At 42.1% G+C, this 27,012-nt stretch overlaps 1 protein-coding gene across 2 annotated transcripts in view; it reads right to left on the bottom strand.

Annotated features, from left to right (window-relative positions):
* The window catches only part of septin8a (septin 8a), a 70,552-nt gene that overhangs the window by 6,537 nt on the left and 37,003 nt on the right, over positions 1 to 27,012 (bottom strand). The window contains exons 2-9 of one of the 2 annotated variants that reach the window (XM_078551033.1): positions 14,971 to 15,081; positions 12,905 to 13,100; positions 10,166 to 10,352; positions 7,350 to 7,511; positions 6,631 to 6,727; positions 5,927 to 6,095; positions 3,548 to 3,680; positions 2,524 to 2,714 (exon numbers count right to left, since the gene is read on the bottom strand). In XM_078551033.1, the coding sequence (XP_078407159.1) occupies positions 2,524 to 2,714; positions 3,548 to 3,680; positions 5,927 to 6,095; positions 6,631 to 6,727; positions 7,350 to 7,511; positions 10,166 to 10,352; positions 12,905 to 13,071 (1,106 nt within the window). In that variant the 5' untranslated portion in view covers positions 13,072 to 13,100; positions 14,971 to 15,081. Of the gene's footprint in view, positions 1 to 2,523; positions 2,715 to 3,547; positions 3,681 to 5,926; positions 6,096 to 6,630; positions 6,728 to 7,349; positions 7,512 to 10,165; positions 10,353 to 12,904; positions 13,101 to 14,966; positions 15,082 to 27,012 lie in introns of both variants that reach the window. The other variant, XM_078551032.1, reaches the window with a different exon arrangement.

Here is a 27,012-nt window from a genome sequence, read left to right on the forward strand (position 1 = left end):
AGCAGAAAGTGGGGGGGTGTTGGCTACTGAAAACCATCCCCCTGCCTGTGCTTCTGACTCCCCTGCACCCCCAGCCCACCCTCACTCAGCTTCAGTCTGAGATCCCATGACATTTCTGGGCCTCTGGTGCATGCATTGCTGCCAGCTGCCTCCGCTCCTGCTAGCGGCAACGAGTAGCTGCTGGCCTCCGATTGGCCGGCAGCTCTCAGCAGGTGGGACTTCCACCACTGGGGACCTCAAACACCACCAGGGTCCACAATCACATGGGAGGCCCGACAGTGGCCATGCAAGTGCCTGAAGGGTACTGGATTCTGTCGAGCTGCCCCCACTGAACTGACAGAGGTTCCCTGCCAGTTCTCCAATGAGTGGGCAAGACCCCCAACAGCGTCAAAAAATCCACTCAATCTTTCAGGTCAATGACCTTGCATCAGAGCTAACTTGATTTCCAGCGTGTTCTATTTTTATTATCTAAAAATCAGCACTTGGTTTGTAGAGGCGGCACTGACTAAAGCCAGCCTTAAGCAAAAGCTCACCTCAGCACATAAATAGTTTGACTGAATTTGAGCAATAAAAATATTCCCCTTAAGGAAGTGTACACAAAACCTGTACCAAAGAAAGCTCAATAGAGTCAAGGTGAGTACAGCACTAAACTTCACATGCTGACTCATTCAAAGCAGGAAAATATGACTTTACTATATAAAAACAACACAAAAAATTCTCTGTGACATCTGAAGCAACTGAATGGAGTGGAAAAGGGGAAAAAAAGTGAACTCTGTCTTCCTTGTCCTTTAATTTGGGAGGACACGATGCCTCGCTGCCTGGTAGCCATCCATTTTTAAAGTTATTTTCTCATCCTCCCCATAGGTAAAATTGTTTGGGCGGAGGGAGTTGTGTACCTCAATTTTTTTTCAAAACTCCAAATTCCAGGAGTAGCCCCACCCTTAATACGTAACTGTTTCTCTTCAGCCACACTCTTTACCACATTCACTTTTACCACCAATATGGGTGCCCAGCTGACTCTCAAATCCCTGACCGTACTCCAAAAGACAGCTACTAAGAGTTTTACAATAATGCTGAGTCAAGCTACTCTTCTTTCAAGGCATGTGTTTCTCGTTCTTCCAATAGACACTCACATGAAAAATCCACTGTCCAACACACCATAGGACAAATACTGTCATCTACGCACTATGACCCGAGCCATATTAGTAAAGATTGATGCGAGTTACTTGTGCTCTGAAATGCATTCTCGCTCAAAAGGGAACGTTCATTTAATGTTAAGGCTACACAAACTCAGTGGCTACAAGGCAATCCACACCCATTGATACACCCCTTGAAGAATCAAGCACAAGCGGAGCTTCTTCTTCTTCAGAAATAACAGCAAAATAAAGACACCAGGATATATTTAGATATAAACAAATGTAAATATGTTCAGGATCAGCCAACTGCATCAATCAATAGCACTGTAGCAATTTCTGACAAATGTGGTTAATTTTATTTGAATCACCAAATCCTGGATGTGCATTCCTTTTCTACTTTGTGCAGAATGCTATAGCACTAGTCGATAATTCAAAATACATCAAGATGTTGATGTAGACTTTAATTAACACTCTAGCCTTCTTAACAGATCTGTACAAATGTTCCTTTTACTTCCAACTGGTCTGTGCAATGGATTTATTTCTATACACATACATATCCACACACTCATCATACACACAAAACAAATCTAAGATTACACACACGCAAAACAAATCTAAGATTATACAGAAGATTGCAAACACGTCCAAGTAACCTAGACTTGGTGAGTGTGCTGCAAATTCTGTGAAAGTTCATACATCCTAAACTGATAGGTACATAGAAATTCCACACCACAGAGAGAAATCATTGGTGCATAAAATTAGTTGTAAAGGTCGAAGGTTTTCTGAGTTTTTGTTAGAGCACATTGAACATGGTGGCTAGAGCTTGCAAAAGGACAAACTGTAATGCTCAGGAGGAGTATTTCTTTTAATGTTCAGACTTATTCTAATTTACTGAAACAACTTGTTACATAACCTAATTATATCTCTGTGCAGTCCATTACTCTGAAGGGCACGCACAATTTTGTGCTTAGTCACTTCTATGCAATCTGCACTTTCGTGCTACCATGTCTAAGCTTACATATCTCCATGGAGGAGTAGAGAACTTCAAGTTTATACAACACAAGCAGGTGTTCCAACTGCTTCAGCCTTGTAAAGGTGACCTGATATAGGAAACAGAAAAGGTTCAGGGACTGACTGAGGGCCATTAGCTTGCTCAGATTTTTAAAACAGAATATATGTTCCTGTTAGGTGACTGATGCATGAGAGCATGCTCATCAGCATAATATTCAATGTACACGCCACAGAATTGGATTAGTTATAACTGATGTATAGTACAGGGAGGAGCAAGCCTCAAATAATCAATGGCCGCAGTCTCACTCAGTAAATATTCTGAAGAAAATGTACATTTTATACTCATAGCCATAGATAGCTCATTAAACCAGCTTACTTTTTTCTATCTTTGTCTTTCTTGACTGGCTGTTGTCCTGTAGCCTGGAAAGATTGCCCCTGCAGTGTCTGGGCTGCCATTCTCCTCCGGTTAAATGCATTCATTTCTTCTTCCAGTTCTCTTCGCTTCTCCTCTAGCTTTTTCTTCTCTTCCTGGTGTGTTTTCTTCAGTAGATCAAACTGATCATGAAGCTGTAACACACAGCCAGAGGAGTTATACAAGCAAGAATTCAATACCTGGTGGAAGTCACTTATTTCTTTTTGGAAACACAAGAGTTGTCATTATATCAACTGCTGCCCTTCATTTATCATGGGCTATATTGTCCAATATTTCAAGTAACACAAGGCAAAATTTCCCTTTACTATTCCTTTCCATATATGAATGATGCAAGGACTCTCTCTAAATTTTAAATTCCAGATGCTATTTTCAACATATTGGTCCAGATTTGCATATATAATGACAGCAAAACTGCCAATGTCTGCTACTGCAATGGTAAAACTGAAAGTAACTTATGACGCCTGCACAACTGCAGTTGATCACAGAAGTCAAGTTCCTGTCCAGATTTCTGCTGCTCTTTAGGGTGCGCTATTGAAGTCCCCACAGACTAGAATCCTTAGAATCATTGAACTGATGAGAACTCCCTTTCTTATGTTGTAATATCGTTATTATGACAACCTGAAAAAGTGACGCCTTGCTAATAAAGTATAACTAAGTTTTTAAACAGTGCACTAAGTTCATAACCACTGCTGAAGAACTTTTCTGCTCCTGGAAAACTGATTTTACATTTATTTAATGTCAAATTTTATGGTGAATTGAACCTTTAATTCCACAAGATTCAGACCTGAAATTCCAATACAAGTCACAAGCCTGAGTATTAATGCAAGGCCAGACGACTTTATTTTTTTACTGTTCTATACAGTCTGTGAAATATCAACAGGAAACCAACAGGTATGAAATTTACTATTCAGCAAGACAGTTAACAGAATCTTGCTAATTTCCATTTTCCAGGAAAAAAAATGCTCACCTCCTTTTCTTTCTCTTTCAGATCTGTCTCAGTCTCTTTAACTCTCATGACAAACATTTGCCTCATCTCCTCCTCCTTCTTTTGCAGCTCACTCATGAATTCATTCCTCTTGGCCTCATAGGTTTCCTGCAGGCTGAACCAGGGCAAAACGTTTAGAATTACGGATGTCAAACAGATCAGTTTAGCAGCTATTAATTCAGGGTTTTTTTTTCTCTGCTGAATTTTCTATTTGTCATTTTGAGGGATGTCAATGAAACACTTTTCACTTCTGGTACTGAGTCTGCAGCAAATACTTGCAGATTAGGTAAAGGCAGTATGTTCTTATTGCATTACCCCAATAGGGCACTTCAAAAGAACACCATCTAATTCAATTAATGTTAATGTTTCCATTAATTAACTCCTCTGTTCTTGTGACCAATGTGAAAGAAATGTTCAATCTGTACTAAATTACAGGATTTCAGTAGGTCTATCAGGCATCCCTCCCCACCAGCCATAACGAACCCATATAGTCAGAAGAAAAGGAGATTCAGATCTCCCGTTCCTGGACGGGATTTGAATACTGATCCCACAACAGAAAGGATCTTGTGTTAAACCATTATGTCCCTCTTTAGCAGCTTCTGCCTCCTCACCTTAGGCACAACTACATTTCTAGTCCACTACCTTTTCAATAGTTTGTGGAATCATACTAACAGATTGGTGGATGTCATTTTCACCAATCTCAGCCATACTATGGATGTTTCCCTGTAGGGAAGGATGGAGCGTCACCATGACTATCTTGCGCACCTCCCAGCAGCTACTTTGAAAGAGGTGTAGAAGGAGGCCAGCAGACTATCTTTTGATTTGCAGTTTTGTGCGTGGGCTGGAAGGGTGTAGAAACTAACATTACTTTAATGGACAATGACAAAAAAAAGACACTATCACATACTCCAGCTCGGTGAAATTTGGCAAATAATTACAATATTTATTATGATCACTAAGTCAAGACAGGAAGGTCAGACTTTTATCAAGTTCTTCAGTAACAACTACTTTTTGGTTTTCCATATTTTTACAACAATGAAGACCAAGTTAGTTTCTACACCCTCCCAGCCCACGCACAAAACTGCAGTTCAAAAGGTAGTCTGCTAGCCTCCTTCTACACCTCTTTCAAAGTAGCTGCTGGGAGGAGCGCAAGATAGTCATGGTGATGCTCCTTCCTTCCCTACAGGGAAACATCCATAATATGGCTGAGAGTGGTGAAAATGACATCCACCAATCTGTCAGTATGATTCCACAGCACTGTTCTTAGAACATCAATGGTTTGTGCCACTTCAACTTTTCAGTTAATCATCAAGAAGACAACATAGTATTTTTTTAAAATCTCGAGACTTATGGTGCCAACAAATTATGCAAATTTAATATTTGATATTTTTCCAAGACAAATTCCAAACTTAAGTACACCGTGTTCTTTATTCTCATTGATATTGTTTGGAATTTGGTACCATCATTACTCATTGTTGTGGAAAGCATCACATTACTAGTCACTAGTCTTCACTCACTCCTACCACATTGCGGCACCGCCACGCCCTTTAGAAGAATGCAGTTTGCACAGTACCAAATAACTCAATTAGATAGAACCAGTGTTTTGAAAGAATCTGAATAGTTTTACTCCACTAAGTAAACAGAACTCCATATGATTACCGCAACAAAAAGTTGACATCATGCAAGACTGCAAGAGTTACAACCTCAAGGATTACATTTGCCTGCAGCTTTAAGAAGGGTTGAATTATTCCAACAGCCTGAATCTGGATTTGAATTTGAACAGAGAGCTACTTTATATATTTAGAGCTTCTTGCTGCTTTTGATTTTAGACAAAAACATTTTATTTTCATATTAGCATAAAGGAACGCCACATTTGGAATGTGAGGCAATGGATAAGGTTTTAAGTGTGTCCCAATAATTGTAACAATTTAAAATAAAGTATTGCTTCAAAGAATGGATCATGTAATAAAATCTCTTTCTGCTCCAGGATAAAAGTAGTGACTTTGGATCATATTTCCTCACAGAATCTAGAAAGGTAGGCACTCTGCCAAAGAACCAGTGACTTGACTAGAGGTAAACAGAAAGCCATCTGTCTATAACCCATCCAAATTTTGAGAATAGAAATTAACTGTGTTTTACGTTGAAGGGGCAGCAATGAGGATTATTCTACATTGTATGAGTTTCCTGTTTATTTGTCATGGCAAGAGCTACTCTGAAGTTAAAGAATTTCTGTTCACCTTCATTTCCATCTAATAAATATACATTTTCCCAAATACAAACCATAAACCTAGATGCCTGATTCTAAAAGAGGCTGCATTAATAATCAATCATTTTCTCCAATATTTATCTGGATTTTCCAACCTGAATGGTTTGCTATCAGGGTCAGTGTCTTTGAACCCCATCTCTTCCAGCTTGCATCGCCGATACAACTCATAGTGTCGTGTGTGCGTCTGCTCTCGGAGGTCTTCCATATTAACACGAATCAGCATTTCCCGCAGCTTCACAAAGTCACAGTGATTTTCATTTTCAACTGTCAAAAGAACAAGTATGCCTCATGTAACTAATGTATGTGTAGCTATTTTAATTAGTGGTGCTTTTTGTACTTGTCAAGGAAGTCAATGTTAAGGAGTGAAATATTTTGCACATTCATATTAAAAACTCAGTGGATAGAATGTGAAATTCACCCTATAACACAGAAGAATGCTTCCTGCTGAACTAGTGAGGCACTCCCATTTAATACATCATTAAATATAATACAAATACAAAACTTGTTTATTTTTAAACCATTATTGAGAAAAGTATTTGTTTTGATTTTTCTTCGGACTTTTATGATAAGGTATTTATGATAACAGAAAAAGTAACACAGGCAACTTTGTCTTCAAAAATTGAATGATAAGGCTGTATCACATAAATACACAGGAAGCCAACTCAGACAACAGCAACTGTACCAGCACAGTAGTCCCCTTACAAGTGTAGTTTGCTATATCTGGTTGAGGAAACTTACCTATATTATCTACATCTTATGAAACATGCTTTTATAACAACTTGATAAAACCTCCACCTACCCTGAACAACACCCCATGGGTACTGTCGAGCTTTCACCAGTTTATTTCCCACCTTCACTTCTTCCATACTGCCAACAACTGCAAATGGAAGATGGGCCTGTGGGGGGGGAAGGAAAAACAAATCTTTAAAAAAAATGCCCTTTGTTCTATTGCCACTGTATCTGAACAGATCATGAATTCATGTTAAATAATTTACAACGGGCTAGGTGATGCGATTGACTATAATGGTTACAAAGCGTCAGGGAGCACTTCAGAATACAGTGCAAGGTGCTGTGATTGAGAAAGCTATGTTGCTGCAATTATGTTAGAGCTATTTAAGGAAATAGCTGTGCAATACTCTGCAACTCTGGGTGTAGAAACAGCTCCTCCATATTGCTTAAAATAACACTTTTAAATCTCCTATTTCCTTAAAAGAATGGCCTCTATTTACAGGTGTGATATTTCCATTCCCACGAGCTGTCATTGTAACACCCCCGAACAACACTGCAAATTAGCACTGAAAAACCAACAAATTGCACCCACGTGGAACTACGTTGAGGTTAGCTCCAATTGATTTTACTGAAAAACCTTTAGAGGCAATTTCAAACCCAAAAGGTGAAAAGAAAGTACATCAGCCTGTTGTGCCATCAGTCCCCAGTTAACTCCTTTCTTACAGCCAACAGAAGAAAACAGAAGCGTGGGATTTACGACGTGTGCCTACAGGAAGTTCTGATACTTACATTCATTGTCGAGTTGATCTCTGCCACTGCATCATCGTCTGTTGGAAACTGGTAGATCTGAACACCATTGCTGACCAGTTCACTCATTATCTTTATCTTAAATTTGTGTAATTCACTTTTAGAAATTGTGTCAGCTTTGGCTACAATGGGAATAATATTTACCTAAAATTGTAAAAGAAAAATGTAGTTGAGAAAGGTGAACAACCTTCATTCAGCATGACAGAACCATAACTGAACAAATTTTGAGACTTAGCATTTTTGCAATTTTCCCCAACTGACTTGATTCCAGAGACTTCAACAAAATATTACTGTTCAACAGTCGCTAAAATACAGCACTTCTCTACATTAGCTTACAACTCCACATGTGGAGACGATATAATTGTAACATTCACAATAATTACTTTTAACAGCATTTAACATTCCTGATAAAACAATCCTTGAACAAGTAAAACAAATAGCGGTAACAACACTCTACTAATACCATTGCCAAATATGACACATTAATCTCGTTTATCATGGATTTTTTGGGAATAGAACAGTGCTTTCAATCTTGTGATATTGAAAACGATATTGACTAGGGGTATCCACCACTCAATTTGACTCCACACACAATTTCTAGCATTCAAACATTCAGCCACTTTGTTAAACAACAAATCATTCCTCAAAGTGTGAGTGGCTTAATGAGGCATTCTTGCTACAGAAGTGTATTGCAATGCAAAACACAAAATAGGAAATGGGAAAAAAAACAAACAACCTCTCAGAAATTAAGCCCTTTCATTCCCCCAAAGCCTACATAATAAACAATGTTGTGATTCTCCCAACTTATTTGTGATTTAAAAGAAATAAAACTGATGAGCTGATGGGGCGGGGCGGAAGTGGGGGGGAGGGGGTTGCTGATGGAATTTCAACCGATTTCTCCTCAGCACAGAAATATCAGTTTGACAATCAAATTGTTAAATATCATTTCACCACAAAAAAAAACATTGTGCCATGACTCCTCTTTGTTGAGCAGATGGTAGCTTTGTGTTCCCAGCTCACCAGAGATCCGACTCTGATTTCACTGTGTGAGACAGTGACAGGGGAATTAAGCTTACCATCGGCCCTTGAAGAAAGGGATTCTTGTCCACAGATTCAATTACTAGCATATTGCCAAAAAGAGTTAGGGACTTGCTGGGGGTTCTATTTATTTTGTTTCTTCAACTTTGATTCACAAGTAAGTAACATGGTTGTAAATTGAACCGGTGCTTAAATTAAAACACGCAAATTTAATTGAAAAGCATCTTGTAAAGCCAGTATCCTGAATAGTCAGGATAACTTTATATTGCCTCTGGAAGTGCCAGTCATCAGTCTGTTTCTTTCAGGTGGGGGAAGAAAGGAAAAAAATGAAGGAAGGGTCACAATTTCAATGAAATAGATCCAGGTATCTTTTAGAATTTTCTAGAGATTCTTTGCATGGAAGACAGTTATGAAGGCATCGCAACAGTATTAAAAGTAACATCGTAATTATAGGGCAAAACTCAGAACTTCAGGTTTATGAATTACAAGAATTAGAACTTATCTTTGAGCATTTCACATAAATGCAACACAACATCAATGTAGTTGGTCTGCCTCAGCAGTCAATTGAATTCTCACCTGGGAGATGATGATCATCCCCCCTCTCATGCCAAGTTCATGTTTTGCCTATTGCTTCAGATGGATTAAATTCACATAATTTTGGGATAACCAATAAATTAGGAATTTCAAAATGAGGAATTTCAAAATGAATACCACACTGGAAATAATTTAAAGAAGGATTCAACATTGTGTGAACACAAATTTTTTCTAGGAGAAAGGGAAAGAAAAAGGCTACGGTTGGGATTTTCTGGCCCCGTTGCGGGTGGGACCCGCCGTGGGTGAGGTAGCGCCCCAGCCAGAAGTCCATTGACTTGTGGCGGGACTGGATGATCCCGGCAGGGAGGGCGGGTGCAGAAAATCCCACCCATAAACAGAAAGGGTAAAATATGGGTCTGTTTCACTAGCGTAGTCCAGCTTGTGAACTTTCCTGCCCTGACCATGACAGATGCCAGGAATATAAACTTTTGACATGAGAATTATGGTATAGGAATTAAGAGGTTATTTTAATGAAACTTGGTTGAGAACTTGGGTGGGGAGAAATTCTAACAAAAACACAGTATTTGTCTTTAACGCTTACTACCATAGAGTAGAATCGTAATATCATAGAATGGTACAGCAGAGAAGGCGGCCACTCGGCCTGTTGAGTCCACGCTGGCTCTCTGGAAGAGAGGTTCAGTTAGTCCTGTTCCCTTGTCCTTTCGCTGTAACCCTGCAAGCTTTTTTCTTTACTTATCCAATTCTCTTCTGAGAGCCACAATTGAATCTACCTCCACCACATTCTCAGGCAACACATACCAGATCCTAACAACTAGAGTAAAAAAGTGCTTGCGCGTGCCACCTTTGGTTCCTTTGCCAAACATATCATTATGAACACTGGATGATATGGTGTCAATGACTTGCAAGGCGGCAAGACAGCTACATTTGACTGATTGTATGGGGTCCAGAGAGGCTGCATAGAATGTTGAGCAACATATGCAATAAAAAACATGATAACACAAGGTATAGTGCCTATCTTTAGCCTATATATCCATCAGCTAGAGATGTGCAATGTTGTAGGATATTCATGGAACCATGTAAAATAAAATTTATATTAGGATATACATTTTGAAATCTTCACTATTTAAAAGAAAAGCCACAGATTTCTGTGCATCTTGCAAGTGATAACAGAAAATTATTACTTATGCATAACTGATCATTGATACCTTGCTGTCCAGCTTTTTCATTGTGACTAAATCCAATGATTTGAGACAATGACCAGTGGGAGCAATGAAGTACAGACAGACGTGAATTCGTGTGTCATGAAAATCATGCAGCGAGCGCTTGATCTTCAGTTCCTCCTGAAGGTAATTCTCAAACTGTGCATCAATGTAGTCAACGACAGGTTTATAGCTGAAGAATAAAAACAGAATGAACTGCTGGGAGTGCTGTTGCTCATAAATTTTGTTAAGCTACCTTATGTGTTTGGATCTTAAAAAAACAAGATTCTTTCCAGTCTCTGGTATGCATTAAAAGATTTAACTTGCACTATCCTACCAAAGCTAGACAATGTACTGTTCATCATTCCAAAGATGAATGTTTTACAGCATATGGTCAACTACAATAAAAATAATTTTCAGATAGTTACTCAATTATATTAGTGATCAATTTAATGGTACAGCATTTACCATGTTTATGCTATGTAAGTTTTAAACAATATTGCATTTCCTCATCTGCAATAACCTTATTTATATTCCGTTCTCAGTCACTGCATTTTCTGTCATTCTTTTGTGACATCATACAAGTGCATTCAAGGATTTTCTGCCACATTAGTAGCCCCGGGGTCAAGTAAAAATCTGTTAGTTAACACATGAAATAAAAAAGCAATCTATTGAATTTATTTCCCTCCAAGAGTCTCTGCTTCCATATCCAAGGCATTTGAATGTTTATAGCCTGGAGCACTAAAGGAAATGGGAAGCTCAATACTGCAGCTGCTCAAAGAAAACCTCAGACTAAGTACACTTAGAAGTCTTCCATTATCTTTCCTTCACACCTTTACAAACAAAATTATCAGAATATCCCATAGATCACTAATTTTATTTGCTGCACAGCTGAGCCATACACACCAGGAAAGCCCCATGTTTGATCCTTACTATATGCAGAGATAGCCGATCTCAACAAGTGCTATGAGAGGCAATACACCTCAACCTCCTCCCACGGCACCCTCCCATGCAACCACAGAAGGTGCAACACCTGCCCCTTTACTTCCCCCCTCCTCACCGTCCAAGGGCTCAAACACTCGTTTCAAGTGAAGTGGCACTTCCTTCAATTTAGTCTACTGCATTCGCTGCTCCCAATGCGGTTTCCTCTACATTGGAGAGACCAAATGCAGACTGGGTGACTACTTTGTGGAACACCTTCAGTCTGCCCACAAGCATGACCCAGACCTTCCTGTCACTTGCCATTTCAATACACCACCCTGCTCTCTTGCCCACATGTCCATCCTTGGCCTGCTGCAATGTTTTAGTGAAGCTCAACGCAAACCTCATCTTCCGATTAGGCACTTTACAGCCTTCCGGACTTAACATTGAGTTCAAAAATTTTAGATCATGAACTCTCTCCGCCATCCTCACCCCCTTTTTGATCCCCTTTATTCTAATAATTATAATTTTTTTAATATATATATATTTTTCTTTTCCCACCTTTTTCTATTATTATTTTAAAAATTTATTTCCATCCATTGTTTTATCTCTACCTTTTAGCCTATTTCAATCCCTTCCCCCCCACCCCACCCCCACTAGGGCCACCTGTCCCTTGCTCATCCTGCTTTCTACCCTTAATGTCACCATTAGCACATCCTTTAGCTAATATCACCACCGTCAACACCACTTTGTCCTTTTGTTTATGACATCTTTTGCAATCTCTCCTTTGCCTCCACCTATCACTGGCCCTCTATTCAGCTCCACCTGTCCCACCCCCCTTAAACAGCTAATTCACCACATTTCTATTCCTCTTTAGTTCTGATGAAGAGTCATGCGGACTCAAAACGTTAACTCTGTCTTCCTCTCCACAGATGCTGGCAGACCTGCTGAGTTTTTCCAGCAATTTTTGTTTTTGTTTCAGACGCAACACGACTGACTGAACATTCTACGTTAGTGGGAATAAAAGCAGCCAGGGTTCTTGCTCCTGACTGCAATCTAATGATCCTTGCTGGAAGTTTGCTCGTGTGAACACTAGATGGGAACAGAACCAGGTTGATCAGGGATATATCCTGCGGCCAAATAGTTTGTCAACAGTCAATGCCAAGCCTCATGTGAGCAATTGCCATTTTGGTGAGGTGCTGGAGAGTGACTGATGCCAAGGAAAACATATTACACAAAGAGTGCCTTGTGAAAGAGGCAAAATTGGAGAGTTTTTTAAAAATATTTTTTTTGGAAGGTGGTTGAGGTGGGAAGGGTTTGTGCTTGCCAATTCAAGGAAACGGAATCCTTCATTTCGTGCTGCTACTTGCATCAAGCGATTGCAGTTTATAAATAGATGTTTGGTTCAGAGCAAAGTGCCACAAACCTCCCCCTCCCCCACCTCAGCCCTTAAAACAGAAGAGTAAATGGTTGCTTCTTCTACATTCTTATGTTTTGTATGATGGGCTCACTTGGAACTAGAATAAGGAAGGCCAAACCCATTTTAGATAGGAATATATACGATGCAAAACATTGCAAGTGGCAGATACTTTTCAAGGTTCAAGAGAGCTGTTGCAGTGTTGGATTGGGGGGTGGGGTGCAAGATGAGGACAAAGATATGGGAGCAAATTTTGTAGCCAAGAACCTGGTCAGAAGATGCTGTGCAGTGTTTTGGAAAGGGGGTTTCCAAAATACCTTAAAAACAGAACATGCAAGTTAACATAGGAGAAAACAAAAATGAAACATTCCTGATTAATTGTGTATAAGCTCATTTCAATAGCTTACCTTTCTTCTTTATTAACTTGGTCACCAAATCCCACTGTATTAACAACAGTCAGTTTAAGATCTACATTGGTCTCCTTCAAACTATAACTTAGCGGCTTTAATCGAACACCTGGCTCATAGTGAGTAGCCTCCTCGCTTTCAAACATTGTATTGAATAGAGTGTTCATTAACGTTGATTTACCTATACCAGTTTCTCCTAAGGAAGTAAGAGAAATCAGTTAGATGTTTGAAAGTAATAATACGATAGATACAGTAGCATAATGGTCATGATACTGGGCTAGTAATCCAAAGACCTGGACTAATGATTGAGAGACACAAGTTCAAATCCTACCGCAGCAGCTGGGGAATTTAAGTTCAGTTAAATAAGTATATCTGGAATAAAAATCTGCTATCAGCAATGATGACCTGGAAACTATCAAATTCTAGCAAAAACCCATTTGATTCACTAGTGTCCTTTAGGAAATATCCCTACCTGGTCTGGCCCATGACTTCAAACTCACAGCAACATGGTTGAGTCTTAATTGTCCTCTGAAATGTCCTAGCAAGCCACTGAGTAGTACCAAACTGCTAAAAAGTATTATAATAGGGTAGAGGATCAAAACTTGCTGCATGATGAGGTGGAGTGAGACAAGGTAAGATGGGGTGAGGTGAAGAAAGCAGGGTAAGGTGGGGACAAAGGGAGAGAAATAATGCAGACAAGAATTGCATTTAAATCACTCTGCAATGTAGCAGATATACCTATGCAATGAACAACAGAGGACCATTTGTTATTTATTATTCACATTTTATACCAGTGACTAATGCCGTATGACTCGTGCTATAAATTTACTTCTCTGTTTAAACTTTTCTCTAACTTTTATGTCTCAAATGATTATTTTTGGCCAGGACAGACAGACAAGTGCTGTAGACAATGTAAATATGTGCTCAACTGATAAATTTATCACATGGTGTGGTAGTTTTTTGGAAGGTGTCAGGTTTGACCTTTGCTCTTTAGTTAGACTGCTAATCTTAGATGAAATAAAGTTGGGACACTTTATATTGGTCCAGGTTTCCCAGGTTTGGGGCTGTATAAAATTAACCTTGGGTGCCTACTGCCAATTATTATCTAGCAGCTATTGTTTGAAACTGCATGCATGCAGGTAAAATCGGGCTGTTTGATAGTGGTTAATTGACTGTGGAAGGCACTAACAAGGATTTTTGAACACGTATGAAAACTTGCCATTGGAAGGAAATACCTAGGAATCCACGAGTTACTATTTTTAAAAGAAAGGAAACAGAGTTGTAGAAGAGTGAGCCAACTTTAAAAAAGGTGAAAAGTACAGCTTAAATTTAAAACTTCACATTATTTTAAAATCACTACAGGCATTTCATAATCCCCTTGGATCAGATTACATTAGATTGGTGAAAACCAGAACAGCAAGCCAAATATTCAACATTAATTCAAATTAAAGACACCTGCCATAATTTAAACCTTTATGGATAAAAACAGAGCTGTCAGGGGTGATTTACAAAATTAAAAGTTGATCAGACTACAAACTCATTTAAATACAGGGCCAAGATAGAAGATAATACATCAAAATGACATACGTCTTTGCCAACATTTTATTCTGCTTTTGATGACATCCACTGATGTTCAGCTACAATCTCACACTCAGACCCAGCAGTCCTCTAGTGCCCAAGTGATCACGTGCAATTAAAAAGTAACTGACAGTAGACTTCAACATTGAAGGGTCACTTACTGTTGGCCTTTCACAGTGGGTCACTGGCACTTTCACAATGGTTCATTAATAAGCAGAAACCCAAGCTGATTTTTCCTCTACTTGACTGGTGTTCCCAGTTCAACTGTAGTTTCACCCATGGCTACCTAGCTGGCGACCACTGACTCAGGCCAAACCACGACATTCTCCCAAAGTGCATTAACCCACTGAACTAACTGAAGTGCCAAAATTTTTTAAATCAAAATAAGTGAATCATTTCAATTAACTGGCAGGCTTGCACCCAGTTACTCTACACGTCACAGTCCGTGCTGAGGTGATGGTTTGTATGCAAGGGCAATACTTACCTACACAAAGAATGTTGAAACAGAAGCCTTGTGCTACAGATTTGCTGACTAATTGATCGGGGAGACTGTCGAAACCCACATGGCCACCAAGGCTAAGGTTACGCTTCTCCGCCTCCTGGTTGCAAAGGAAGAAACATGAAATACATTTCAGAAATAGAGCAAGTGTTAGTGATATCCATGCATGCCACACAAAGAGAAACTGTAACACACCATGCACCTACAGGGCATGTTGAGTCACATATAATAAGCATAAACAGATTGAAACAGTAGACACTCTCTTCTATACTCACCAAGTTTCCTCATAACTGAGGGTTGGATAACCCCACGCATTTTATTTTCTCTTTATATTTCTCCCCTGCTTACAATATCTTCTCCGCCTCCTACTACATTCCACCCAACTGGCAGTGATTAGCAACCTCCTAATTGGGAAAGTCTAGGGTGAACACTAGCAGTGGCTACAACTCAGCTGGTGCCTTCTAGACCATAAAAGTAATAACCTGTCATGTTACTGGAACACTTAACTTATTTACAATGCTGCTGTCTGGCAGGCAGGACAAGGAACGTATTGCTTTGTTTCTGTCATTGCTGCTTTCCAACCATACAGAAAAGAGTGACTTGCACTCAGCATTTTTCTTCTTTGTTATAGGAAGGAAGTGACTTGCCACCTTTGTTTCTCCTTCCCCTATCCTTTCCCTACTAATGGGACCAATGAAACCAAAAGTAGGAGACTCTTACTTTCATTGCCACCTCATGGCATCTCCCAAACGTAATTAAGTTTTCTTCATTTCAGTATTTAATTTGGGGGTGAATTTCTTGGCACATTCTGAAACTTATCGCAATTATTGGTACAGCAGAAAATGTGTTTGATTTCATCAAATAGCTGGACTGATGTTAGTCAGTGCCCAACCCCATGACCATCTAGAAGGACAAGTGCAGCAGATACATGGGAATACCACCACCTGGAAGTTCCCCTCCAAGGCACACACCACCCTGACTTGGAAATATATCGCCGCTCCTTCACTGTCACTGGGTCAAAAACTAGTACTCCACCACCACCACCACCACCACCCCCGCCCCCCGCCAAAAGTACCGTGGGTGTACCTACAACACATGGACTGCAGCGGTTCTAGAACCACCACCTTTTCAAGGGCAATTGGGATGGGCAATAAATGCTGGCCCAGCCAGCGACACCCACATCCAATGAATAAACAAAAAAAAACATTGAGACTGTGGTAGATTGGTGCTTCCGCATTACAAAATTCATCCAAATTCCACAGAAAAATTAATTGCTCACCAAGGTGAGAGGGAGAGAAGCAAGTGATGAACAATTAAACACAATAGTAAAAGATCATCACGTTAATCACTAAATCGTCACAGGTCCATCATCTTTAGAATGTAAAAGTGATGGCAAAGGCTTCTTACAATGTGAAGAACAACATGGAAGATTAACCCCAGAAGTCAAATTTATTCTAACAAATCTAGTATATAAATCACACATTCATATTTACTTCGACATCATTTAATAGAGGGTGATTTATAACCCATCAAAGCATTGCTTTAGTAAAAGCATCAATGCATAACCAGTGAGTTTTACATTGGACTTTATGGCACTGTACATGCTGTCACCTAGCTCCCTCAAGATAACTTAATTGCAGCAGCACCAAAACTCAATACTTGCTTTAGTTTTAGCTGCTTACTCTATCTTATTGACCAATAGACCAACCCAATTACCTAGATTCACCCCATCCCTTACAGGAACATAGCATTAACACAGTAAATATCAAAATCCTATTACATCAGTTACTGTAAATTTCAATACAACACTGAAGGTCTTTGCATCACAGATTAGTGCACCAGTTAATGCTGAAAACAGGTCAATTCTTTAATTTTTAAGTAATTTAAAAGATTCAAAAATCATTTGAATTGGAGAATTGTTGACATCTCCAGAGAAACTAGATTAATTTAAATTGTGAACATCTTGTGAAAGCTTTTAGCTTGGATTATATTATGTGTGAAGCACAAGTGGACAGTCCACCAGGGATTAATATTGACATTAACATTAGTTACTGCAAGTGCTTTCTGCATGCTACAGGAATATATGGTATGACATGCAAATAACACATTAATACATGCTTGTGTCCTACTCCTATCAAGTGCTAAAGCTCAAGGGGAATTGTAATAAACTTGGTGTACTGGACAGGTTTCTTACTTGAAACAGATAACTTTATTTACAGAGCTCATGTAGAAGCTACATGCTTGAACCAGATCTACGACTAGAAAGCTCTGCCCCAAGATTACACGTGCTTAGGGCTGATTTGTCTGTGCAACCACGTGACCCCTAAAGGCAGTAGTAAAGGTTTTACCTATAATCACTACAGGAATGGTTATCAAGCAGATTCGCTTAAATGGGTGTGTGCAAATCCAATGCGTACAGCACAGATCAACTCCTCTCTGTATGGGGAGGAGGAGGTAGTAGGGAATAGAGAATGTGGGCAGGTGGAAACCTGAAAGAGACCAGGATTCAACAGAAAGTGACAGAAATCTAAATAGGGGTGTACTGAAATCTGATCAACAATGGGAGTATCAGAAAACCCAGCATTCTTTGGCCACAGGTCCACAACATATTTGTGGAGATAATTTACAAAAAGGAACACTAGCTGTGTTTCTAATTGGGTAGGTGTCACCAGCAAAGCATTTGCCTTCAAAATTGAATATTGTTGCCATAGGCCTGGGGATAATTATAACAGAACCCTTGCTTGTAATCTAAACAATGGTTGCTTCAATATTTAGCAACGAAAATAATACAAAAGCTTCTACAGCCTGGTACAATCAGACTCAGACAAATAGCCCTCTCTAGCTAATCATAATAAACAGGACAACAAAGTAGAACAGTTCTAAGGGAAGGAAAGTCTCTCAGTTCACAACTCGAACCTGGCTCACTCAGCATTTTGCAGAACTGGCCAAATTTTGCAAATTAAGGTTGAGAAACAGGGAAGCCATGGATCACACACCAAGGTAGCCTAGTCACCATGTAGTAGCATGTACCATCCAGACAGCCTAATCATACTTTCCAGTTCTTGGTCCCTACTCTGTAGGTTACAGCACTTCAAGTACATATCCAAATATTTTTTTAAATATGATGAGGGTTTCTGCCTCTACCATACTTTCAGGCAGAGAGATTCCAAACACCCTCTGGGTGAAATAATTCTCAATTTCCTTCTAATTATTTGGCCCATTACTTTGACTGTATGCCCCCTGGTTAGTGACGACTCTGTTATGGGAGCTCTCTAGAGGAAGATTTTTAAAACCAGTATCCAGATATAAGCTCTTACACTAGGTTGCAGGTATTATTAACCAATTGCAGATATCCAACTGAGGTTTAATAAATTGAGTTATGGAAAGAGGAATAAAAACCATACTTAGAAATAAATCTCCAAGCAACTTTGTTTATGCTATGTATAGGGAGTTGGTCACATGATTTTAACTTGGCAAACCTGTTGCAAAGAGGCAATAATTGTTGCCTAATTTATCTAATCTTTCCCAAGTGGATTTCAAGATATATCAAATCTCACACAATCATATACAGCACAATTTCTTCAACAGCTGAATTTGTTTACCGCTTCTATATCAAAGTCGCAGAGAACAAGTACACCATTTCAATGCTACAACAGGATATTGAGAATTGGATGCATAGAAACAAAGGAGAGAGAGAGAGGTGGGAGAGTTGAACATAATGTACAGTCAGACCTAGGGCCTGAAATCAACATTGCTCTATTCAACTGAGGCCAGCATTTTTGGTAACAGCTTCTGGTCAAAGGGAGGGTGAGCAGCTTGACAGAATACCCAAGTCATTCTGACACCTAGCTCATGATCTGTACATCCAAATACCACAGGAAGCTTCTTTTTCAAACTCTTCAGCAGAGCAAGCACAAATCAAACAATTATAAATAGCACCTTATATTAAAATATCTTAAGTTCCATAGAGGGAAATAAGGTTCACATCTTTACATGGGAAAGCCGGTGTAGTTCGACTGCAGACTATTGGTTTTTGTCAGTTGTTCATCCCTAAAATCATTCTCCAATATCTTTTGAAGAAATAATTTTCTTCCTGGACAAAACCAAAAATTGCTTAAACTGATAACAGTCATCTGTTCATGTTACACTTGAAGCCTCAAACCAAAACGTCGATTTATTTTAACTCAAAACAAGCCTCGCTTGATTTGCGATAGCCCTAAGGAAATACTGCTTTGCACAAAAGCAAACTGCTAACCACAACATCCGAGGAACTGTGTGCAGACAGAAATATGCTAGAGCTTTCAACTAAGGGCTGGTTTCATTCTGTGCCAAGGCAGTGCTGAGAATAAATGGTGCATATGTCTGTCTGTCTCTGTCTGAAAGAAACACCCCACTCCCCCAACTTGAAAGCTATATAGGATCCAACTGTTGCCATACTATTTATAATCAGCTTACCAATGCGTAAATGAATTCAAAGACAACGGAAAAGCTTTGAATATAAAATTAATATACATTTCCATTATGAATAGGAATAGCGGTATTTGGAAGGTGCAATATCCAAGTACAAATTGATCTCAGCTCCTCTTGTTATAAGCATGCAACTTTTCCTTCCTCTCCATACCCCTTTCTATTTCCTTTACCCTCTTTGTTATATCCCAGACGTGCCTCCTGCCAATCATACAAAGTGATAATATGACCCCCAGAACTCTACCAAATCCGCTCCACAGCCAGACACTCAGTTATGATCTGATAATTGCACCTTTGTGCAGAGCATCCTTACACTCACTTAATTCAACCTTTCCTTCTCTTTCCCCAACTACCCCATGCTACTGCAAGATTGGGAACTCACACGGGTGAATCTGTGTCCTACTGCTCCAAATGTGCGCTGCCAGGCATCAATTAAACATTTGAAGGTTTCCGTGAAGTGCCAGTTATCAAACAGGAATTTCTAAAAACCAATTACATGAAATTATCTCTCATTTTGTTTAATTCAAGGGTTAACCTTAGTGTTGGGTAGGTAAGGAGAAGGAATAGTGCATAGTTGCATCAAATAAATCCCAAACTATTTGCGTGCACCATAAAAATACCCTAGTCCTCCACATCCTAGCAACTGCAGTAAAGATTTCTCCTATCAAGGAGGAGTGGACACTATGATGAAGTTCATTGCAGTCTGTGGAATTATGTAGTTGGCAGCAATAAAACTGGTGGGATTACAGGCTGTGGGTAGACTGAACCAAAAATAGTACACAAAGCCAATGAGGGAGCTGAATTCAACGTCAGTTGTCTGGTTGATCTTGTTCAGGATTAAGAGTAGTAATGCTAAAGCCCTAATTGCTAGTCTGTCTTTGCAGCCATTATTTGCTGTATAGGCAACCTAGAAAAGGAGGAAAAACATCCCTTTTCCTGCAAAGAAAATAAGGGTGACCATTGTTCAGCACAGTATTTGTAAAGCATACTTTATGCACCACTGTAACACTATTCATTGTAGTATGGGTAGACACAGCTGGTCTGTTAGTCTTTGGAGCAAACACAGAATAAATTTGAGACAGTGACTCTCCAGACAGGATGACAAGGACTCAGTATTGTCTTTTCTTCATTGCATGAGCATCAGACCACAGTAAGCCTGTGCCCAGGTGTTGAATCTTTGTCCAATTTCCTTCCAAGTCAGCTCAATTATCCCAACTGGCAACAATTTAGTTTTGTTCTAGGCAGTTAGTCATGGTTTTAACTCATCCTAATAATCTAACCCAATTGGATGACTGCTGAATCCTGAAAATAACATAAATGAAGTTAGTTTACCTTTGTGCTGCAAGTTCAGAGGATCCACCCTCTATGTAATTTTATTAAAGGGGATTTGAAGTCTGCTGGATTGGCCTATAATCCCAAACGTCATGAATGGACACTTTCACTTTCCTTTGGTCGCCTATTATCTTGCTTCATGCTTTTTAACTGTTGCATGAAAGCAGTCTGGGAGTAAACATTTTATGTACCATTCCCCCTGCTGTAACATTCCAGAGTCCACAGTTCCAACTTATATTATCAGTAAATCAGATGCACCGCAAAGAGCACCAAACAAAAATTCCTGCTTCTTGTCTGCCTCTGGTCCTGAAGAGGCAACATATAGAATACTGACAGCTATTCTTTTGGAATATTTAAATACGTCAGAGATGTCAACAGTCTGCACTTCACCTCAATAGTAAATTACTTCAGAACATCCCAAATGTCAGAGGCCTCCTGCTGACCAAAGTGAAAGGGGAAACACATTTTTCTGATTTGTCAGTTAATCTTAATTAATTATCAATTATTTGGTTGCTCCTCTCATTCCTCTTTGAAGTAAAGATTTTGGAGGTGTCAGCTGTGGCTCAGTTCATAGCACCCTCGCCTTTGAACCAGAGGGTTGTGGGTTCACGTCCCACTCCCAGAAACCAAGAACTGTGATTGTACTCGGAAGAGTTGCAATCTGTGACTGAGATAACTCGAAAGAGTTTGAAGTAAAGATTTACTGCTGACAGATCCTACACAAATCTTTACTTTCGCCACTGAATTTTAGGGAGGAAATAAAAGCAGTGACTACTACTTCATTCAAACATCAGCATCACAGGCTGAGGAAGGGATTGGTCACAAAATAGATTTCCCCATTTCTGATTAAACCACAAAAACCCAGCTACGGTGGATTGTGTGGAAGATCTAGAACGTGACATCTTTAAAATAAAATTCACCATTATTCCAGGAAGTATACCTCATGCAAAAGATTAAGGGGAGCTGATAGAGTAGATGAGGAGGGGATGGAGTGGCTGGTTAGTTCAGTTGACTAGATGGCTGGAGCGTGGTGCCAACAATGCCAACAGCGTGGGTTCAATCCCGATACTGGCTGAGGTGGTTCTTGGGGCCCACCTCCTCACCTTGCACAACAGTGATATCAATAGTCATTTGGTAGTACAGAACTTGAGTATTGCAGAAAAAAAGAGACATTTTGTCGAAGGTTTTCATCTTGCACTCATCAGGACAATTCACAGGAATACCAATGTAAGGGTAAATGGGAAGCAGATGGGAAGCAGATACCTGGGAACACCACCACCTACAAGTTCCCCTCCAAGCCACTCAACATCCTGACTTGGAAATATGTTGCTGTTCCTTCACTGTTGCTGGGTTAAAATCCTTGAACTCCCTCTCTAACTGCACTGTGGATGTACCTATAACACATGGACTGCAGCAGTTCTAGAGGGCAGCTCACCACCACCTTCTCAAGGATAATTAGGGATGGGCAATAAATGCTGGCCTAGCCAGCGACATCCACATTCCATGAATGAAGAAAGATATGGGGCAAAGGCTGATATATGGAGTTAGTTCACAGATCAACAAGATCTCATTGAATGGATGTGGAACACACTTGAGGAACTAAATAGCTGACTGCTGTTCCTATTTACATTTATAGCTTCATCTCTTTAAATAATACAGTAGATGCACAAATACAGAATGTGGTCCAGAGGCACTTACAGTGCAATCGCTCTAGAGGTATAACAATAGTCAGAACAGTTGCACATTTCATACCTATGCTACATTTGGAGTCTAAATTGGGTGTTAATGCCTGAAATGCCTTCTGCAAGTCTCACTCCTCTTCGCTCTAATGCCAGATGGAGACCCAATACTCTGCTTGGGGACCCAATTATGATGGATGCAATACTCTAGTTCTGGCCGAACCAAAGCTTCATAGAGGTTCAGCATAACTTCCCTGATTTTGTACTCAATACCTCTATAGACTGGTATATAGCCCAAGGTCCTATATGTTTTGCTAACCACTCTCTCAATTTGTCTTGGCATTTCCAACAGCACATGAGCCTCCAGGTTCCTCTGTCTCTGTACACTCTTTAGACCAGTGCCATTAAGTCTATATTGCCTCTCCCCATCCTTTCTGCCAAAATGCACCACTTCATACTTCTCTGTATTAAATTCCATCTGCCACTTGTCTGCCCATTCGGCTAGTCTATGTCCCGATGCAGTCGATTTGCGTCATCCTCACTGTTTGCCACTCCTCCAAATTTGGTTTCATCAGCAAATTCTGAAATCTTACTCTATATTCCAACGTCCAAGTCATTTATATATTGCAAAATAAAAGCAGTGGTCCGAGCACTGCCCAAGGTTCACATGGGCAACACCACCGACTACCATCCTCCAGTCTGAAAAACAACCATTTACCATGACTCTCTGGGCAGAATTTTCCCCATGTCGGGCGGGCCTTGCAGGAGCGGGCGTGGGCCCAATCGCCGTCCACGCCACCATTTTACGTGGGCAGGCCAATTAAGGCCCACCCAGCGAGGTTCACAACTCCAGGGGATAGCAGGATTGGGTGGGTGGCAGCAGGCGTGCACAGACTGCTGGGTCCAATGGCCACCCAGCGGACTGTTTAAATGAAGGCCTGGCAGCCTTTGCAAGGCTGCTCACAATAGCCGGGAGAAGAGCACATCAGAGGGGCAACGTGTTTGACGCAAGTCCAGAGGGTAGGCCATCGGGGCAGGCCAGCAGGGCAGTGTGCCCCTCGTTTCTCCGAGTGCCTAGCTGCCCTCCTGGAGGAGGTGGCAGCGCAGTGGGAGGTCATTCTTCCGAGGGACGGGTGGCCTCTGCCTCCCCACCTGACCAAACATGCGTGAGAGGAAGCGGCCGAGAGTGTCAACACTAATGATGTGGTGTGGCGCACATGGGTCCAGTGCCACAAAAGATTCAATGACCTCCTGCGCTCGGGAAGGGTGAGAACCACGTTGCCTAAGGCCACTTAATGCAGCCATCACCCTTTCCCCCCACCCCCAACCCGGCAACTCTGAGTACTGTAATGGCATTGAATCCTTCGCGGCATGTATCCCTCGCTGGGTGTTCCAGCAGATATTGCCCGTGCCTAGTTCACCCTGAAAAGATTGAGCTAGGATGCGTTCTGCATCCACAGCATGTGTGACACTGACACCCAGAGTATATAATGGGGGCAAAAGTCAAGGATCTGCACCAAAGCAGAGTGCTGGAACTGGGACGCATGTCAAAGTCAGGGTGCTGACATGTTGGGAGGGGAGCTGCCAGGTGGCGGGGCACTAACCCATCTGCTGGTCCTGTGCTCCACACGCTTGTGCCTCCTTGATTAGCAAAGTAACACCTTGTGGTGCCACGTGTGAAGGAGGCAGCATTTGAGCAATGTGTTGTTAGGGGGTCAGCCCTGGCTTGTTTGGGTGAGTCTGCGGCAGCTGCGGGGTGATGAAGAACTGGAGTCCTGCAATGTCCCACTCTGGTTGGGTTGGCAGGGATGTGATGGGAATTCAGGTCCAGGCTGGACTAATCAATGCTCTTCTCTCCTTTTCAGGAGAAGACTGCGCCCAATTTCGCAGAATGGATGTGGACTGGCGGAGGGCAGGCCCGGTTGGCGATCCTAACACCTTACGCGCAGCAGGCCACAGATCTGGAGAGGCGCCATGCCCCCAGGTCCACCAGTGGCGGTGAGGCTGGGGTGCCACAGGGAGGTATGTTTGGTGAGCACTCAGGTCATCATATGTGTCACAGAAGCAATGGCACTGCTGAATGCTTAGTGATTGAAGTTAGCAACATGGGTTGACCATTGATCATGGAAGGATGAGCGCATAATAATACAGGGGAACGGCATGCAAGTTGACATTGTCTACAGTGTAACGAATCAAATGTCCTTTTTCTTCCTTTCAATATCACCGGAGCAGGACCGGGAGGAGGAGGCAGAGGGCCCACCACTCACTCCCGAAGCTCCAGAGGAAATCCACTCACCAGTGTCACACCATCTCTGCCAGGCAGGCACCAGCGCAGATACTAGCACCTCGGTGGGAATTATATCTTCAGCTAGTGTCCCACGGCACAGCAGTGAGGGTACTTCACCATCGTTCGAGGTGCAGGCAGAGACGGAGGGTGCCCAGGGCGCCTGCAGTTGGAGGACTGCTGGGGACCAGGTACATGCTTGGTCGGTGGCTGATGATGTGGCTCTGGAGTTGTCCGTGAGGCAGCAAACACTGGAAGTGCAGCAGGGTATGCAGGATGATCTTGCGGAGATACGTGACACTATGTGTGGCATGGTGCCCGTGCTTGAGGAGTCCACGCAGAGCATCACTGAAGCAATGATGAGTGCCATGCTTCCTCCATGGAGAGAGCAGCGACTCTTGTGGATAGGCTCCTCCAGGAGACCATTCAGGGCCCCCTGGGGTCGCACTCAGACCTGCAAGCCCTCACAGCGGCATTGGCGTCTGCTGGTCAGTGCCAGTGTAGGAGGTGGTTTGGGCACCAAGTCTCCCAGCTCGGTGCCCATCCATCTACGGTGAGCAGGGAGGTCCAAAGTGACTTCATGTTGGCGCAGCAGCTGCCTGTTGTCTTTGCGGGCTCCTCTCAGGGCGCTTCGGATGAGGGCAGCAGCTCCTCCGCCCCTTTGCCAGTGACCGTGGCATCCAATGAGGCTGCGGCGACTGGGGAGATGCCAGCTGTGGAACTGGCCACTCCCTCCCAGGTGGGGTCATCAAAGGCTCCATGGGCCAGAGGACGGCTGCCAAGGTCATCGAGGCCAACAGGACAGCAGAGTGAGCTGTCTCACATACCACTGCCAGCGAGGGGACAGCACCTAGACGTAGCACCCGAAAGCGTAAACCTTAGGCACACCACGGGTTTCTCACTGGTGCTTTTATGTTGGCCCATAGTAGTTTATTGAAGACTTGGTATGATGTCCAACACCTTTTTTTTTGCTTTATGAAGTTACATTTGTTCCCTCAACAAATTTTGACATGTTGCCATGCCTCAGGGTGATTCCTTACTTCTGCATGTGTACTGGAAGCCATGATGTTATGAGTGAGTTGTTTGACATTGAGCTTTATTGACAAGGGCCTTCGTTAATGTTAGTATCCAGGCAAATTTAGCACTCTGGTATCGAGTATGGAGCCTGCACCCCTGGCCTGTGTTGAAAGTCCACCTGTGGTGGACTAGCTGAAGATTCTTTGGATTAAAGCCTCCCGGGTGTACCGGCTTCCCTGGAGTAAGCCCGGGTCAGCGTCTATCTCCACAGCGTTCTCCTGTGCATGCTCATCCTCGGGCTCACTGCTGGACTCATCGTGTGCAGCTGGAGCAACTGCGTCTATGTCTTCCTCATCTACTGCGTCGCCCCTTTCCAGCGCCAGATTGTGGAGAGCACAGCATGCAACCACTATCAGCAACACACAATTTGGGGGGTACTGGAGTGCACCTCCTGAGTGGTCCAGACATCAGAAGCGCATCTTGAGAAGACTGATGGTTCTCTTCACCACAGCCCTTGTGGAGGCGTGGCTCCTATTGTACTGCTGCTCAGCTTCTGTTCTTGGATGGTGGAGAGGCATCATGAGCCACCCTTTGAGGGGATAGCCCTTGTCATCTAGCAGCCATCCATCCAGCCGTGCTGGAGCACGGAAGAGCCTCGGCACCTGGGAGTGTCTCAGGATGTAAGCGTCGTAGGAGCTGCCTGGGTACCTTGCACAGACTTGCAGAATCTGCATCCTTTAATCACACACTATCTGTACGTTCATGGAGTGGAAGCCCTTCCTGTTGACGACGGCACCGGGCTCACCTGCTGGCGCCTTAATGGCCACATGCGTGCAGTCTATTGCACCCTGGACACGGGGGAAGCCAGCAATGGCCGTGAAGCCTCTGGTTCGCTGTGTCTGGCTTGCCTCGTCCCAGCGGCAATGGATGAAATACAGCGTCAGTCAACTGGTTGACACCAGTGTGGACAGCTGATTGGGAGACTCCGCAGAAATCACCCACCGATCCGTGGAAAGAGCCGGAGGAATAGAGGTTGAGGGCAGCTATGACCTTTAGAGCCACTGGCATGGGGTGTCCACCAACACAGTTAGTGGCGATCTCAGGGCCTATCATCAGACAGATGGAGGTGACTGTCTCCCTTGAGAGACGGAGCCTCCTTCGGTACTGGACCTCAGACATATTGAGGTAGCTGCTTCGCCGCCTGTATACCCTGGCAGCAGGATAGTGGCGTCTTCTGCAGCCTCATTCCGCC

This window comes from Cetorhinus maximus, chromosome 10 (assembly GCF_964194155.1).
Source record: "Cetorhinus maximus chromosome 10, sCetMax3.hap1.1, whole genome shotgun sequence".
Classification (NCBI taxonomy): domain Eukaryota; kingdom Metazoa; phylum Chordata; class Chondrichthyes; order Lamniformes; family Cetorhinidae; genus Cetorhinus; species Cetorhinus maximus.